At 49.4% G+C, this 17,336-nt stretch overlaps 1 protein-coding gene across 1 annotated transcript; it reads right to left on the bottom strand.

Moving 5' to 3' along the window:
* Positions 1–13,608: 13,608 nt before the first annotated feature.
* Positions 13,609–16,843, bottom strand: RGS16 (regulator of G protein signaling 16; the record flags this gene model as incomplete). The annotated part of the gene is made up of 5 exons (XM_080698606.1): positions 13,609–13,830; positions 14,765–14,931; positions 15,214–15,281; positions 15,961–16,068; positions 16,800–16,843. 5 exons carry the CDS (start codon positions 16,841–16,843, stop codon positions 13,609–13,611), a joined length of 609 nt encoding a protein of 202 aa, XP_080554732.1.
* Between the last annotated feature and the right edge of the window lie 493 nt (positions 16,844–17,336).

The following is a 17,336-nucleotide window of genomic DNA, read 5'->3' as shown; positions in this document are numbered from 1 at the left end:
TTTCCACCTCTGGGCTATACTCTCAGATCTATTTTATATTTTGTTTGGAAACAGGGTCTCACTAAGTTGCTGAGAGCCTCACTAAGTAGCTGAGGCTGGCTTTGAAACTACACAATCCTCCCGTCTCAGCCTCCCAAGCACCGGGATTACAAGCATGCACCACCATGCTTGGCTTATGCCTGGAATTTTATGTTTTAAATAAGATTTCTGCCCGATGTAGTGGTGCATGTCTATAATCCCTGTACTTGAAAGCCTGAGACAGGAGGATCACAAGTTCAAGGCCAGGCTCAACAACTTAGGGAGACCTTGTTTCAATAAAGAAAAATAGGGCTGGGGATGTAGCTGGGATACATGCCCCTAGACTCAATCCCCAGTACCAAATATAAATAAACAAAAAAAGATATTTTAATTTAAAATTTTTAAACAATTTTGAATGATGTTGTAGCAAATTCAGCTCACTTTAGCTTACTTTCTTAAGATAGATTTGAAAGAACTACATGACTAGTCAAAGCTCATGATTATGTTTAGTATTCTCAACCTACATTTAAAAACTTTTTTCAGCCAGGCGTGGTGGCGCACACTTGTAATCCCAGCACTTGGGAGGCTGAGACATGAGGATTGTGTAGTTTCGAAGCCAGCCTCAGCTGCTTAGTGAGGCTCTCAGCAACTTAGTGAGACCCTGTTTCCAAATAAAATATAAAATAGGTCTGGAAGTATAGCAGGAGGTAGAAAGCCTCTGGGTTCCACCCCTCGTACCACAAAAAAAAAAAAAAAACTCTTCTCAATATTAGATAAGCATATTTTTTACCAGCTATAGGTAGAATCTTTAAAACACAGCAATCTCATTGGATAGGAAAAAGTATTTCATGACTTCATTTAAATTATACATTTTTTATCAACAGCAAGATTAGTCACTGTGTTTGCTGACTGGGCTCATGCCCTTGTACAACAGCAGGCTTCTCGTCAAGCAGTAGTGAAAAGAGCTTGGATTCTGACCTCGGAGAGAGAGCTCAGTTCCAGGCGCTGGTTGTACAACTGTTACTTCCTGATTGTCTAATCTTAGATTATTGAGTCCGAATTGTGTTTCCTCAAGTGAGAACAATAATTAATAAAGTCCAGCATGTACAGTGTATTAAAGTACAGACTGTGGCAATTATCCTGCACATAATGAGTGGCAAAGCTAATTATGTCTCTTTATGAAAAAAATAAATTTCTTGTAATGACTCCTATGCTCCCGCCCGTGTGCGTATAAACACTCTACACGGGGGGAAGCTGGGCGGTCTGAGTCGTCCCAACGGCTCTCAGTCAGCGCTGAACACTTTAGAGCCAGTTCAATCAGCCAGTCGGCTCCAAACGGTCACCTGAACACTGAAACACCTTCACCTGCTACAGAGTTCACAAGGCCACCCTTTTCTGAGGTCAACCGTTTGTGCACCCCGATCAGATCAACATCCCCAGGGGGGAAACTTTGAACCAAGGTGTTGATATAGACGGTCTTGGTTACAACGGGGTATGAAGCGGGCTGGAATGAATAAAAGAAACAGAGAAGAAGAAGTGACGTTCAAGGAAACCCCGAGAGAAACTTCAGAACCTGGAGAACGAAGCAGGGCAGCCAAGTCCTGCTTTCAGTTTCATTTTCTCTGTATGGTTGGAAGAGCCTGAAAAAAGGACTTAAATAAACACTGTGGGCATCTCCACAGAGCCTTGGAAGAGAAGTCTGAGACGTGCAGGGGCTCCAGCGGGGGGCTTCTTCTGCTTCCCAAACCCTCACCCCGAAGCCCCCAAACCCAAGGGATTTCTCATCTCGGCCTTTTCAGATCTCTACTTCCCTTCTTACCTTTCGACTCGGGATGCTCCCCAGACATTTCTGTGGCAGCAACTCATCCTGGAAGAAGGTCCCCAATGAGAAACACTTCCTCCTTGGTAGTCACCGAGCCAGCGGGGCGGAGCCCTGAAAGAGAGGGAGGGTGGATGGTAGCAGCCAGCCTCAGGTGTGGCTCAGCGCAGCTGAAGTGCTCCTTAGGAAACCACCCAGAGCCCGGGGGGAGCGCCTACAGAACCCGAGACCCTTGCCAGCCACTCCCCTGAGAGAGAACTCAATCCTGGAATATACAAAGGACTTTAAATACTTAACACTAAAATAAACAAGTAGCCCCATTAAAAAATGGGCAATTGAACAAAATAGACATTTCACAAAAGAAGAAACGCAAATGACCAATGAACACGTGAAAAAACGTTCAGCATCATTAACCATCGGGGAGATGCAAATCAAAGCAACACTGAGATTCCATCTAACCCCAAGGAGAATGAGCCCGTCATCAGAAGCCAAGCAAAAATAAATGCTGGCGAGGATGTGGGGAAATAAGAACCTTACACACTGTCGCTGGGACGGTAAATGAGTGCAGCTGCCATAGAGATCAGCGTGGAGATTCCTCGAAGACTGGGGATGGAGCCACCAGACAGTCCAGCCATACCACTCCCTGGTATTTTCCCAAAAGGATTAAAACCAGAATATTATATTGATGCTGTTTATAGCAACACAGTTCACAATAACCAACTTGTGGAACCAGCCGAGGTGTCCCCTGACAAATGAATGGATGAAGAAAATGGATTCTGTACGCACAATGGAATTTTGCTCAGCTAAAAAAAGAAAAAAGCTGGGCGTGGTGGCGCACGCTTGTAATCTCCGCGCTTGGGAGGCTGAGACAGGAGGATCGCACAGGTTCAAAGCCAGCCTCAGCTACTTAGTGAGGCTTTCAGCAACTTAATAAGACCCTGTTTCCAAATAAAAATATAAAAATAAGTCTGGGAGTATACCCCGGAGGTAGAAAGCCCCTGGTTTCCACCCCCAGAACGGTTAGATGAATTTGGTTCTTACTTCAGACCACCCCCCTCCTTAAGCTAAGTGTCCTGAAAGGCCCTGGTCTGACCAGTTAAGCTACCATCCTCCTCTGACTGCACCTGGTCACTTACCTGGGAGACTTGCCCCCTCCTGGTGCCCTTGGCCAATCAGAGAAAGGGACATTCCCTGCTGACCCCCCCCAGCCAATTACCTGGCCCCCTCCCCTGGGACTGTAGCCAATTAGTTCAAAGGGCATTTCTCCTAGCCTATTAGCCCCCAATCTGTAACCCCAAACCACTATATAACCCTGATCCCAGCACGCGCTCCCTCTCTTCCTGGTTTCTTCTTTCTCTCTCCCCCTCTGTCTGTCTGTCTTTCTGTCTGTCTGTCTGTCTCTCTCTCTCTCTCTCTCTTTCTCTCTCTCTCTTTCTTCCTTTCATACCGGCCCCTCCAATAAATCTCTTGGCTACAAGGCAATCTTTGGTGTGGTCAAATTTGTCCTTTCAAGAACCAAAAAAAAAAAAAAGAACAAAATTATTTCATTTGCAATAAATGCATAGAACTAGGGAACCGCATGCTAGGAGAGGTTAGCCAGACTCAGAAAGCGAAGAGTCCTATGTTTTTTGCTAGGGAGAAATTGGGACACCAGAGGGAGTCCAGATAGAGGAGGAACCCTAGTAAAGCAATGGAGGGGTCTAGAGGAGGGAGGTGGGGGAGACTCGACGGAGGAAACACTTCAAATAATGCCCTGCGCGTATACAAAATGACCAGTGTCAATCTCAATATTACGCGTGTCGTAGGGGAGAGAATGGGGTGAGACCCAGGGGAAGCTCACCAAGGGCTGTGTGCCTGTATCCCCATCACTCTGACCCTCGTTATGAGGTGTGACTGCAGTGCACCAATAAACGTGTACATTTACTTTAAAAAAGCCAGCCCTCCGGAAGAAGCCAGGCCTCTTCTCCGCCAGCTGCTGGCGGATTCGCCATAGGCCCGCACTGCGCTCTCCCGGCCTGTCCACCTGCGCACCGCAGCATCTGCTCTCTCCGGCACTCTTGCATCTTTTCTATGTTATAGAAAATCTGTCTTCTTGGGGGAAAAGAATGGAAAATAAGTGCTTGCCCTGTTATTTGCCCAGTCAATATTTAACAAGCATTGATGCAGCCGGGCGTGGTGGCGCACGCTTGTAATCCCCGCGCTTGGGAAGCAGAGACAGGAGGATCGCGCAGGTTCGAAGCCAGGCGCGTGCGCTGGCTTAAGAGACCCTGTTTCCAAATAAAAATACAAAATAGGTGTCTGGGATGTCTGGGAGTGGAGCCCGGAGGTAGAAGGGCTTCCAGGAACCCCAGTACCACAAAAAAAAAAAAAAAAGCATTGATGGTGTTGCCAGTAACCGTTGTAATTACTTGGAACACAGTGATTTGGCACACAGATTCATGAAGTTCTTCATGGAGCTTGACCTCAGGAGAAAGGATCATAAATAATTAAAAAGAAGAAAAGAAGGAGGAGGAGGAGGAGGAGGAGGAGGAGGAGGAGGAGGAGGAGGAGGAGGAGGAAGAAACCAGCAGCAGTCAGGAGTGGTGGTGCACACTTGTAATTCCAGCGCTTGGGAGGCTGAGACAAGGACAGGAGGGTCACAGGTTCACGGCCAGCCTCACCAACTTAGCAAGACCCTTCAAAGCTTTATGAGACCATGTGTCAACATAAAAAATAAAATAAAATAGGGTAGCCGGGCGTGGTGGCACATGCTTGTAATCCCCGTGCTTGGGAGGCTGAGACAGGAGGATCGCACAGGTTTGAAACCAGCCTCAGCTACTTAGTGAGGCTCTCAGCAACCTAGTGAGACCCTGTTTCCAAATAAAATATAAAATAGGTCTGGGAGTATAGCCCGGAGGTAGAAACCCTCTGGGTTCCACCCCCAGTACCACCAAAAAAAAATAAAATAAAATAAAATAAAATAGGGCAGGGGGTGTAACTCAGAGGCAGGATGTCTCTGGGTTCAATCCTCAAACCACAAAATAAATCAATAAAATAATAGCAAGTGTTTACATAGCTCTTTGGTATGCTCCGGGCCTTTATATGTGCACATTATATATATATTAAATATCATCGTATAGTATGATCATATCACATAATCACATAATACAGTCCTTTTGAGACAGGTACCATTTCAAAGAGACATAAAGTAACTGTCTCTGTTCTAGAGGCTTCTGCTACACCACTGCACAACCCAGAGAAAGATTCCTGCCCTTGCTCTCACCAAAGCCGGACAGCAAACAAAACAAGCCAACCACGCAGTATATTTAGGGAGATAATAAAGTAGAATAAGGAAAGTTGGAAGCGCCAGCGTGGGGGATGCAATTTCACGCCAGCTGGGTGGGGAGGGCCTCATTCAGGATGTGACAGTTAAGCAAAGACTTGAGGAAGTTGTAGAAACGTGTGATGCCATTTGCCTGGGCAAGAGCACAGAGATGAGAGGGACCCACACATGCAAAGGCCCCGAGGCAGGATCAAGCCTGGTGCAATCTAGGAGTGAGTCTGGTGTGATCTAGGAGTAGGTTGGTATACCAGGAATGGTACAGTCAAGGAGCAGCCCTGGTGTGATCTAGGAGCAGCCCTGGTGTGATCTAGAAGTAGGCTGGTGTGGTGTGATCTAGGATCAGACCTGGTGTGACCAAAGAGTGGGCCTGGTGTGACCAGGAGCAGGCCTGGTGTGATCTAGGGGTAGGTTGGTGTGATCTAGGTTCGGGCCCGGTGTGACCAGGAGCCGCGCAGAGCTCCGTGAGACGGCAGCAGGGCTTAGGAGGAGGTAGTGAACGGAGGTTCCGGTCACCTAGGTCCTTAGGGGCCATCCAAGGACTTTGGCTTTCACCCCGAGCAAGAGCACAGCCACTGGAGAGTTGAGGTCTGGGATAACACCATCTGAATTACATTTTTTGATGGTCGTTTTTAGTGCTGTGTTAAAAAGAACCTGAGTGTTGAAAGCAAAGGTAGAAATCAGCACATCAGTCAGGAGGGATTCTATCAAACTGAATTTGGACACGGATGCCTCTGTTCCTATTCCTTACACAGTGATGAATTGCAAACTCGCTCAGTACAGACTCTAGGTGGAGCCTAACTTGGGAGAGAACTTTTGTTAAAAAAAAAAAAAAAATAGCTGTTTCTCTGCAGGTCCCAGCAGCCCAATCACAGATGGCCAGTGGATGAGACCATGTTCAAATAAGACCCAGGTGGCGCCCAAGCCAATCAGGCATCTCCGAGGCTCACCTCTTGCTTTCCGTCCAAAATGCTGCCCGACCACATTGCGGGCTGAAGTTCTCCAACCTGCTCTGGTTGAGGGCTTCCTCATTCACAAATCATGACTTGCTCAATTGAACTCTGATGAATTTTGTGTATTTTTTTTCCACAGGAAGGGTGTGTGTGTGTGTGTGTGTGCGCGCGCGCGCGCGCGCGTGCATGCGTGTGCTGAATCTAGGGGTGTTCTACCTCTGAGCTATTTTATTTTTGTTTGTTTGTTTTGAAACAGGGTCTTACAAAGTTGTTGAGGACCTTGCTAAGTCACTGAGGCTGGCCTCCAACCTGTGATCCTCCTGTATCAGCCCCCCCAAATACTGGGATGACAGCTGTGTGCCGCCACGCCTGGTGCCCAGGAGTTTTTTTGTGTGTGTGGTATTGGGGGTGGAACCCAGGGGCTTTCTACCTCCAGGCTACACTCCCAGACCTATTTTATATTTTTATTTGGAAACAGGGTCTCACTACGTTGCTGACAGCCTCACTAAGTAACTGAGGCTGGCTTTGAACCTGTGCGATCCTCCTGTCTCAGCCTCCCAAGTGCGGGGATTACAAGCGTGCGCCACCACGCCCAGTCACAGGAGCTATTTTAATCATCCAGCTGAGAGTGGAGAGTGGCCCAGCCCAGGGCAGGAGCATTGAGGTGTGATGGGTATCAGATTGTCTTGAATAGGTTTGACAGATACCTGGGCAATGCTGACCTTTCTCCTGAGGTTGACATATGTGCAGACCCGGCGTGCAGGAACACACCTGTAGTGAGGCAGGTGTATTAACCTGCTGCGACCTGGTAGAGCTCACCCCGGGGACTGCAGAGCATCTAAGTTAGAAAATTAGGAGCTCCTTTTATATGTGTTATAGGCATTGGCAGTGCTAGGTGTTTGGAGTTAAGGAAACAGGGCTTTACTCCCAGGTGGGTGCTATTAGGAACAGGAGCAGTTTAAAAATTGGTGCTATAATGATTATTATCCAGGAATCAGAAAGTGCTGGCTGCACCCACTTGCCCCGAGAGAGGACATTCGGCTACTCCGGTGGTGTGTGAGCCTCTGTCTGTCTCGTGTGCAGTCGGTCCTCATTGAGACGTGGCCTTATTTTGGTCTTGTTCCACCACAGTCATGGGTCTAATTGTTGTTGACATTCCGTGGAGCTGTTTGCATTCGGTGTAAGCACTACATACAGCCCAGCTGTTAGCTGCCAGCTGCCACGGCCATTTTTCTAATTTTTTGTTTGTTTTCTCTCCTCTCGTATTTAGAGTTAAGTCACAGTTCCAAAGCAGATATTGATTTTTACATAAGAAACATACAATCAAATATAAACTATAGGAATAAGTTCTATTTGGAAAAAAAATTCAACTGGTTTCAACGGATCATTCTGGAAAATTAAGTAGTATTGTTCACACCCTGCCATCTCCTTCCCAGAGAGGAATTTTAAATGACCCCAGACTGGACCCCTACGTACTTATTTCTGATTGGTGCTTGGGAAGTAAACTGGCATGCAGGTTCAAAACATGCTCAGTGGAACCGGGCATGGTGGCACACACCTGCAATATCAGTTACTTGGGAGGCTGAGGCAGGAAGATCCCAAGCTGGAGAGGCCAGTCTGGGCAACTTAGTGAGACTTTGTCCCAAAATTTAAAAAACAAGACAGGCTAGGAAGGTAGCTCAGTAGTAGAGCCTCCTGGATTCAACCCCCAATAACATACACACACACACACACACACACACACACACACACACAATATGTCCAGTGGACATTTTTAAAACCTACTTCCAAAAAGGACATGAGGCCACTTAACAATCTATATTCTTAAGAATATAGATACAATAAAACCTTCCACAGTTAACACAGGAATAATATATGCAACGAGGCCGAGCATGGTGGTGCACGCCTGTCATCCCAGTACTTGGGAGGCTGAGACAAGAGGATCACAGGTTCGAGGCCATCCTCAGCAACTTAGCAAGGCCTTCCTCAACTTAGTAAGACCCTGTTTCAAAAATAAAAAGTAGCTGGGTGTGGTGGCACACACTTGTAATCCCAGCATTTGGGAGGCTGAGACAGGAGGATTGTGGTTCGCTGCCAGCCTCAGCTACCTAGTGAAGCCCTTTGCAACTCAGTGAGACCCTGTTTCAAAATAAAGAATAAAAAATAGGGCTGGGGATGTAACTTGAAGGCAGAACATCCCCTGGGTTCCATCTCCAATACAGCAATAAATAAATAAACAAATAAATAATAAAAACTAAAATAGGATGGGGGTATAACTCTGAGGTAGATCCCACTCCTAGGATCAGACTCCAAACACACACACACACACACACACACACACACACACACACACACACACACGCAATATAAAGAGTAATGGAGTTTAATTATCATATTTCAATAGAAAACTTAAGTTTGAATCAAGGCCAAGGCAGAGGGCAAAAACTGATCTTTTAGCCGGGCGTGGTGGCTATGCTTATAATCCCTGCGCTTGGGAGGCTGAGGCAGGAGGATCGCACAGGTTCGAAGCCAGCCTCAGCTACTTAGTGAGGCTCTCAGCAACTTAGTGAGACCCTGTTTCCAAATAAAATAGAAAATAGGTCTGGGAGTATAGCCCAGAGGTAGAAAGCCCCTGAGTTCCACTCCCAGTACCACCAAAAAAAAAAAAAAAAAAAAAAAAAAACCTGATATTTTAGGAAGGAAGGAAATGTGGCGGTGTGTTAGTTCCAAGCCGGGTTATATGGCTTGTTACTCATTGTATCACCCAGATGAGCAGAGGGGAGTGGCACCAGGCCCCAGCTACCCCTCCTGGGGAAGGACTGGTCCTGGGGACCTGGGGAATCAGAGAGGAAGTAGCCCAGGAGTCTGCCCACTACCCTGGCAGGAGAGATAGGTCTGTCCAAAAAGAGAACCCCTGCTGCTGGGTGGGTTCAAGCCCCAGGCTCTGATGAAGGGATCACCGGCAGCCAAGGGGAGCAGCCCAGGAGCGCGTGGGAATCCTGGGGACTTGAAGAGAAAAAATCAAGGCCAAGTCCAAAGAAAGAAATTGAGCAAGGTGCTAAATATTATTCAGCTCATAGGCCGGAAATTTGGAACCGAATTCGGCGGCCTGACTGCGAGCCTGCTGTCTGAATCTTTGCACCGCGTCTGTGAAGCTGCCCTTTGGAACTGGCAAGATGGAATTAGCGAGGACGATTATACTCCCAGCATAGAACTATTCCTGAAGTGTGAATTCATGACAAGTAAAAAATTAATTTACACATTCTTGTTTTTCTCCAAGTTTAAATTCAATCATTATCCAGGCTAATAATCACGGCTTAGGAATAACCAACATTGTAAGTCTAAACAATAGACATTCAAACTCTATTATCTAGCACCTGTCTTATTTCTCTTACTACCCTTAGGATCATACCTTGGTTATTTAGTTTCCAATCTTTCTTTTTTCCCCTAAAGCAATTTGAGTTACTGAAACAACGTAAAGCGTTCAGTGACAGTAGATTATCTTGAGGACAGCACTTCATAGGTCTTGAATACCTTTCCTCTTTCTTAAGAACTTCATTTATATTTTTAATACATAGAAATCCAAATTTCATTTAAGTTATGCAATTTTTAAAACACTTATTGGTCCATTGTCATCCCATATTTTAATAAAGAACAGCTTCCATTTTTAAGTCGATTTCAACCCTGTGTACTAGAGAAATCTTGGCTGATCTCCTCTTCCCACTGGACTACATTAGCAGCTATGTTAATAACTAGAATTTTATTAAAATTGAATGTGCTTATTAGAAATAATTGATTGACACTGAAACAAATTCTAGCCTTTAAGGTATATTTCCAAAGAAAGAAGTCAAACTTTAAAAATGGAAGTCAAGCACAGCGCGTGGGGGGCGCATTACCTGTCACAGCCACCAAGGGGCAGCAGAGAGTAAAACATGAGCTGGCCTCCCACAGCCAGGGAAGCAGTTAGCACCCGTTTGAAAACAGCCTTAGCTGATCTGGGTTTGATTGAAACCAGTATTCTCCGCCATACCTTGCCTTGACTCTTACATTTCTTTGAATAAGGTCCCGGCATGTTCTGAGCATCCGACAAAAACATGGTACTGAACAGCTGCGCTAAGCCGGGTGTGATGGCACACACGTGTAATCCCAGTACTTGGAAGGCTGAGACAGGAGGATCGTGCAGGTTCGAAGCCAGCCTCAGCTACTTAGTGAGGCTCTCAGCAACTTAGTGAGACCCTGTTTCCAAATAAAATATAAAATAGGTCTGGGAGTATAGCCCGGAGGTAGAAGGCCCCTGGATTTCATCTGCAGCACCACCAAAAAAAAAATAAAAATAATTTTAAAAAATAAACAGCTGCACTAGAAATAAATGTTACTGGGAATTCTAGTTTTGGACCTTCATTTTGTCATTGTTTTACAAAAATCGATAAGCAATCTTGACTAAGGCTAGACTGTGCACAAGGCACGGGGCTGGGAAGCAGGTAATAACAATAGCTGATATTCACAGGATAGCAACATAGGGCCACTTTTATTCAATATTCCCTGTGAAGGGCACACTCTTAATACACTTATTTTAGAGATGAGGGGACTGAACGTTCTGTTTAAATAACTCCAGAGCCAAGATGAAGAGGCCAGGATTCCAGCCCCAACTCCCAGCCTGGGCTGTGAGCTAATTCGCTGAGTTCTGTTCCATCATAACCAGGTGAGTGCCATGCATCTGACCTTGAAGAGCTCTGCCTAAAGGAACAGGAGGAGTGATGAGATTCACTGCCGAGCCGTGCTGTGTGTAAGAAAAGTGGGTCCTAGAATCATAGAAGTGAGAGCAGTTCATTCTCTATGGGAACATCCGGGAAGGTTCCACTGAAGGGGATATTTTTGCTAGATTTTGAAAGTTAGCATTCTCCTTACCTCCCAATCCTGAGTTTAGAACAAGAAAAGAAAGAGGAGGAGGAGGAGGAGGAGGAGGAGGAGGAGGAGGAGGAGGAGGAGGAGGAGGAGGAGGAGGAGGAGGAGGCATTGCAAGCAGAGGAAATGGCACATACAGCAACACAACTTATAGGAAGGAAAGGGCTGTGGGCAAAGGCCACGTAGGCAGGGAATATGTCTGGAGAAGGACTCAGGTGAGGTCAGAGAGGGCCTGGTATGGCATGGAGGAGCTGGAAGCCATAGATACTCAGATCTGTGCTTTGTGGGTGAGACTGGTGCAGTATTTTTGTGGTTTGGATCTGGGAACGTCCCCCAGAAAAGCTTACGAGTTGTCCGTGCAGCAAGGTTCAGAGGCAGGGCATGGCTGGTGGGTTGGGTCACAGGGGACATGGTCTTGAGAACTATATCTGTCCCTGGAGACTATCTCTTGTCCCTCCTTCCCCCCCCACCCCTGCTTCTGTGATGAGTGGAGCAGCTCTCCTCCACCACGCCTCTGAACGCCATGGAGCCAGCCAGCCATGGACTGAGTCTCTGAACCTGCGAGCTTGAGCCAACCTTTTCTTCTCTGAGTTGTCCTTGCCGGGCATTTTGATCACAGTGATGAAAAGGCTGATGTAAGTATAGAAAGTGAGCAGGAGCAAGGAGAGGCTGTGGTCAGGAAAACAGGTGGGAAACAGTTATTAGAGCCCAGATTGGAAAGGAGAGTCTCATCAAAGGAAGTCTTGGTGAAGCTGGGGAGAAATCTGAATCACCCCGTGTGGATTTGATGGAGAAGGGATAGGGAGAAGCCTAAAACTGGATGGCCCAATCAGGTGGGCAGCAGATACGGGCTGTGGAGCCTGGTCCAGTCCAGACAGCCCAACACAAGCTGAGCGGCCATTAGCTAAGTCTCCATCCCTGGTGGCCACTGTCAGCAGGTGGATGGAGCCTCGCCCTCCTGCCTGTACCTATGAGGGAGCTGGCCCACTACCCTGCAGGGTTCTGAGACCAGCCCCTCCGTAGACTCTCTACCACACACCCCCAGCCCCTTTCCCATCACTCAGCCCTTAGAGACGGGATGTTGTATTTGTGCTTTATTTTACAAGAATATAACATGCTGAAAACAGGCAAATAAGAATTGCATACATCACTCATCAGATAACCTAGCTCCTTTTGTTAACAATAAATAAATATTTAAACAAGGAGGAGTTCCTGACGGGCCCTAAGCGGTTCCCCGCACATTCAGAGGTAGAGTCTAGTGGAGATGGGGGGACAGTCAGGCAGCAACTCCTGCTGAGATTCTCCAGTAGAGGCAAACTGAAAATTACAATAATAAATAACAGAGACAACAGTAACAAAAATAATAAGCTATGACGATCGGCACATCACCAACAACACAGCACGTTTAAATAATTTTCTCCTGGAGGAGCTCAAGTGCAGAGAGAACAGTGTTAGCTATCCTGGGGGGTCTGGGGGCCACCCTGGTGCACTCCCCTCCCCATCCTGGACTCTAGTGCAGGAAGCCCCGTGACAGCATATTTGTTCAGTGAGGCCCTGAGGTGACCTGCAAGTTCTGAGATCCCCCAAAATGCCCTTCCCAGCAGCCTCGCCCCTCATCTTCCACTACACTCCGTCCCGGGGCCATGGTGGTCCCTGCTGCATTTTTTAACACTCCAGTGATGCATGTCATGTCCACAGGAAAGATGCTTCCCCACCACAGTGACTTCTTCCTTCCTGCTTCTGTGCACCCACACGAAATACTGGCTCGATTTCACAGGACGTTCAGACACTGGCAAGCATGGTGTGTCTTGACCCTTCCTCCCCCGCTCCATGCTGCTGGTCCTGAGAACAGAGCTTGATGCCCCTGAGGCGCCCACCTCCTGCTCCTCCTGGTGGCGCGCACAGGTGGACCTAACGCACAGGGCCAGGGGCACCTGCAAGAGGCCCCACGAGCGCCCACGCTGGTCTCCGTGGGCAAGCGGGCCGCTCCTCAGAGCTGGTTACTGAGCTGGTCAGTGGCTCAGAGGCCAGTGTTGAGGTATAGCAATCTCCTTCTGGCAAGAATCACATCGAGAAGGGGACAGGGATGGACACAGAGGAGCATAAGCTTGAGGCCTGGCGTGACCCCGGGGCAGGCCAGGAGGGCAGAAGGAAGATCCCACACCCCCGGGCTCCTTCTGTGGCCAGTCCCAGAGTCAGGAAAACCAGACGAGATCTGAGTCTACTGCTCCACTGCAAAGCAGCCGACTGGGTTGTCTTCTCTCATTTCCAAGTTTCCCAAGACACCCTGGAACACTTCCTTCCCCCAGGGATAAGGACGGACCAGTGCTAACTGACGCACCCCACTCTTGTCCCCAGAGAGCCCCGCCCAGCTCCGACGTTGGGTGCTAGAATTGGGGGCCCTCTCCGGCATGGCACCGAGACCATGCATCTGGAGGGGCAGGTTGCTTCCCACGCAGGTTGCGGGACACCTTGCCGTTCACTGTCCTCCTGCACTTGCCGAGCAGAACCTGCCTCCTACGCAGGGTAGCCGCCTCAGGGATGGGTGACTCCACCTCTCTTCCTGCCGGCTTCTTCTCCACGGCTCAGGAGGCTCAGGTGTGAGAGGGCTCCGCCGGGCTGCAGCTGGATGCAGAGGAGGCGGCGGCCGACGCTTGGGCCACCAGGTGCTGGTAAGCGGGCGACTTGAGGAAGCGCGGGTAGGAGTCCTTCTCCATCAGCGTGTGCGTCTTCCCCTGAGCCGCGTCAAAGCACGCGGCGGTGGCCGCCTGCAGGTTCGCTCTGGTCAGCTCCCGGGTCTCGTGGTCTATGTTCACCTGTGGGAAGGAAGGCAGGCGCTGGGTGAGCGGGCGGCGGGCGGAGGAAGGCAGGGCGGGTGCCAGTGGGCTGAGGAGTCGATCACCAACTAGGTCTTAAGCCTGACCCAGGTTAAGGACCCAGCATTAATCTTTCAATCTCTCAAAATTATCACGCAGATATCTTAAGGATGTTTGCACATCTGGCCCTTTTTTACCCATCACCCCACTCTACCTCTGCTCTCTCTCGCTCTTCCCCTGCTTTATCTCTATCAGACCACAAAGTAAATCCGACCTGGCTTAGATTTGCTTAACTGGCCACTGGCATCTTCTCCCATGGGTATATAAGTTTCGCTGGAGTAGGGAAATTGTTTTGTTTGTTTCTACATCCCTGGAGACCAGAACAGTGCTTTGCATGTAACTGGTGCGCAATTGGTGTTTATAGGAGATTTTTATTTTGTAAATAAAAGCAGTTTGAAAACAAAATACAAGATACAAAAATATTGAGGCGCTGCTCCAGTGTCTCCGCCAGGGGGCGCCATGTTCTTTATCAAAAGCCGCTGCCCAGCAGAGGACGCCAGAAGCCAAGGTTGAATCGCAAAACCCCCAGGGACTCAATTGAGTCAGGGGACTGAACCAGGTTATGTAAGGTCCCTGTGAGGACTTTGTCTCCCTAGCTGGTAAGAGTGTTGTGGCTTTAAAAAGAATTGATTTACAAAGATAGGTGTGAACAGAGCCAAAAAACCTGCCGTCCAGGCTCGTCCCATTGCAAACCTGAGTGGCGGCACGGGGCAGTATCACAGACCCTGGCTGTCTGGCCTCTGACCACAGGAGTCCAGTCCCTCCGTGACAAAGAAGCCCACCCTAACTCAAACCCCGGCCCTCCACCCACTCCCCACCACGATTCTCAGTGGGGCAGGAGCTGGGAGACCCAGGGCCTGTGTGGAGCACCAACCTCCTTCGGGGCTTCACTGCGAATGAACTCATCAAAGATGCGGTGAGCCCTGGAGGCGAGCTTGGCCGCAGACCGGATCTTCTTGAACTCCTCGCAGGCCAGCCAGAACTCCAGGTTCTCCTCGCTGAACTCTGTCTTCAGGAAGGCATGGAAGGCGGCCACTCCATCTGGGGTTGGGGGAAGAAAAGGAGGACACAGGTCAGACCGAGGGACAGCTGGGAACGAAATAAAAGACAGCGATTGCAGCTAATGGCTCTAATTTTAGAATGTCATTTTCTCAAACAAGGACCTGCCTTTGTGTTGTGAATAGAGCCTGGCACGCTAGGGGATCATGATTATTATTACTACTGCTATTATTGTACCCGTGCTCCAGCCTCCCTCTGACTGCCCCCAAAGCACATGAATACACACGTGCCGTCCACAGACACACACAACAGGGTCCTACTCACTTTTACTGCTCAGCAGCGTGTCAAAGGACTCTCTCCACCCCAGCACGTCTTCTGAGAAGCTTCTGTTACTAAAAGAAGAAAAGCCAATGGTTTAATTTTAAAAAAATAAAACCAAAGCATAGCACAAATCCTAGCCAGACCTTTGAGGAGAAACTGCATGATTCGAAGCTGACCCCTTACACACTTAGCTGGAGTTAGGGTAAGGAGTAGTGTTTTTTGGAAGACAAGTCAGCAATCAGAAACTGAAGGCCCGGGAGCCTTTAGCCCCCAGTCTGTATCTCTAAGGCTGTCTTTTCTCTGTCCAAAACTGCTTCTATTCCCCGACTCTTGGAGCCCCATACCCACTCATGGAAGTAAGGGCCTCCTAAATACACACTATCACCCCCGGGCCAGCGCAGCAGGGGGCACTGCCGAGGTCCAGTAGGAAAGGGCTTCTAGGTGTGGTGCACACCAACAGAAGCAGAATCATTAATAACATCAGGGACAGGGCCCTGTGCGTGTGCAATATAGCTCCAGATGGGAGTGTGGTAGCTAAACATTTGTGCCTGGAGCACAGTCATCTGTTGTTGGACTGAGAATCCCAGAGCCACCTGCCCATTCACCCCTGAACCAGGCTACCACTGCAGACCAGCAACCCATCCCAGGGGCCGACCCAGGTTCTCCCGGGCACGTCTTAGCTTCCCTGGTATTTTCCATCTCGGGCTCCCTCCCTTCTAGAAGCCCCAGGCAGAGGGCAGGACTCACCACTCTTTGCTGTGTTTACTGCCCCACTCGAACTTGCCAAAGCTCCCAGAATCAGAGCCCAGTTCGGATTTGTGGAGGAAGATCCCCAGACGTGTCTTGAACTCTTTGGCTCTGAAAGACAAACGAGGAACATGAAAGGTCTCTCCACTCACTTGATCATGACAGAGAGGTCTACAGGGACCCAGGAGAACTAACTACACCACCCAGACTTCAGCCTCAAGATCCCTGGGAACCTCGGCTGTTCCCAGGGTCCCAAGGGTGCTTTTCTTATTACTTTCATCAAGGCTGAAGCAAGAACAGCAACGTCCCACTGTGCCTTGGTGGGGCTTGTGCTCCTGGGCTTAAGGCACCGCATGGATAGATGTTTTTCTACTTAAGTCACACCGGCTGCTGATTAACAGAAGGAGTGTTTCTGGAACTGTGTGGAAATCGATTCCTGCCTTGATCTTTTCCTCTTTCTTCCCAGACACTAAGTCCAGTCCAGATGAGAAGCAGCCCTGGGAAGTTCACCTATCCCTCACTAGTTCCAGGAGAGAGAAAAAAAAGGATCTCCCTCCTAGGGAAGCCTAGCCCCCATCTTTGGGCTGTGGAATGAAGACCGAGTGCTTAAAAAACTGGGACAGACTCGGGCAGGTGCCTCCCGCAGCCGGGTCTTCCTCAATCCTGCCGGGTTCCCTGACCTTCCTTCTCCCGGCTCCAGATCCCAAGGTGCCCTCTGCGCCTCCAGTCGTCTCTCGAGCCCCAAACCTCACCCACTCGAGTCCCCGCGCCCTCCACTCCAGTCCCTGAGAGTTGCTGGGGCTTGGACTTCTTCCCCGGGCAGCGGAACAAACTCCTCTTACCTCTCCAGGCAGGTGGTGGGAAAAGTGGCCAGCGTGCGGCACATGATTGCGGGTGGGGGCAGCACGTCGTGAGTGGATGGTCGTGAGAGGATGGTGGCTGGCTCCGGGGTGGGGTGGGGGTTGCGCGGGGCGGCTTGGTGAAGCCCGGTCCACCCTGGCCGAGATGCTCAGCAGGTATACACGCGGCAGCCACAGCCCAGGCTTTTATCCCCTCGGGGTGGGGCGGGGCCCGGAACCGCTGACCAATAGGAGGACGGAGGCGTGGCCGAGGCCCAATGCGGCAGGGCGCGACTGGAACCCCTGGGGCCAGCGGGGGCGCCAGGCTGCGCTCTGCTGGGTGGCAGGGAGGGGAGGACACGACACCCGGAGCCACACTCCGAGGCTTGGAGAGGAGACGACGTGCCGCTCAGCTTGCTGGGGGAAACCCGCCGACCCCTAGTAGAAGCAGGAAATCAACCAACGCCGCCGTGTCGGAGGGTTCCTGCGGAGGTGGTGGGTCCCCGAAAGGCAATCACAGGAAAGTCTGAACTTGGGTCT

This window comes from Muscardinus avellanarius (genome assembly GCF_963383645.1).
Source record: "Muscardinus avellanarius genome assembly, chromosome: 7".
Lineage (NCBI taxonomy): Eukaryota > Metazoa > Chordata > Mammalia > Rodentia > Gliridae > Muscardinus > Muscardinus avellanarius.
Note: the sequence above shows the minus strand (reverse complement) of the source record. Positions and strands in the feature narration are given on the sequence as shown.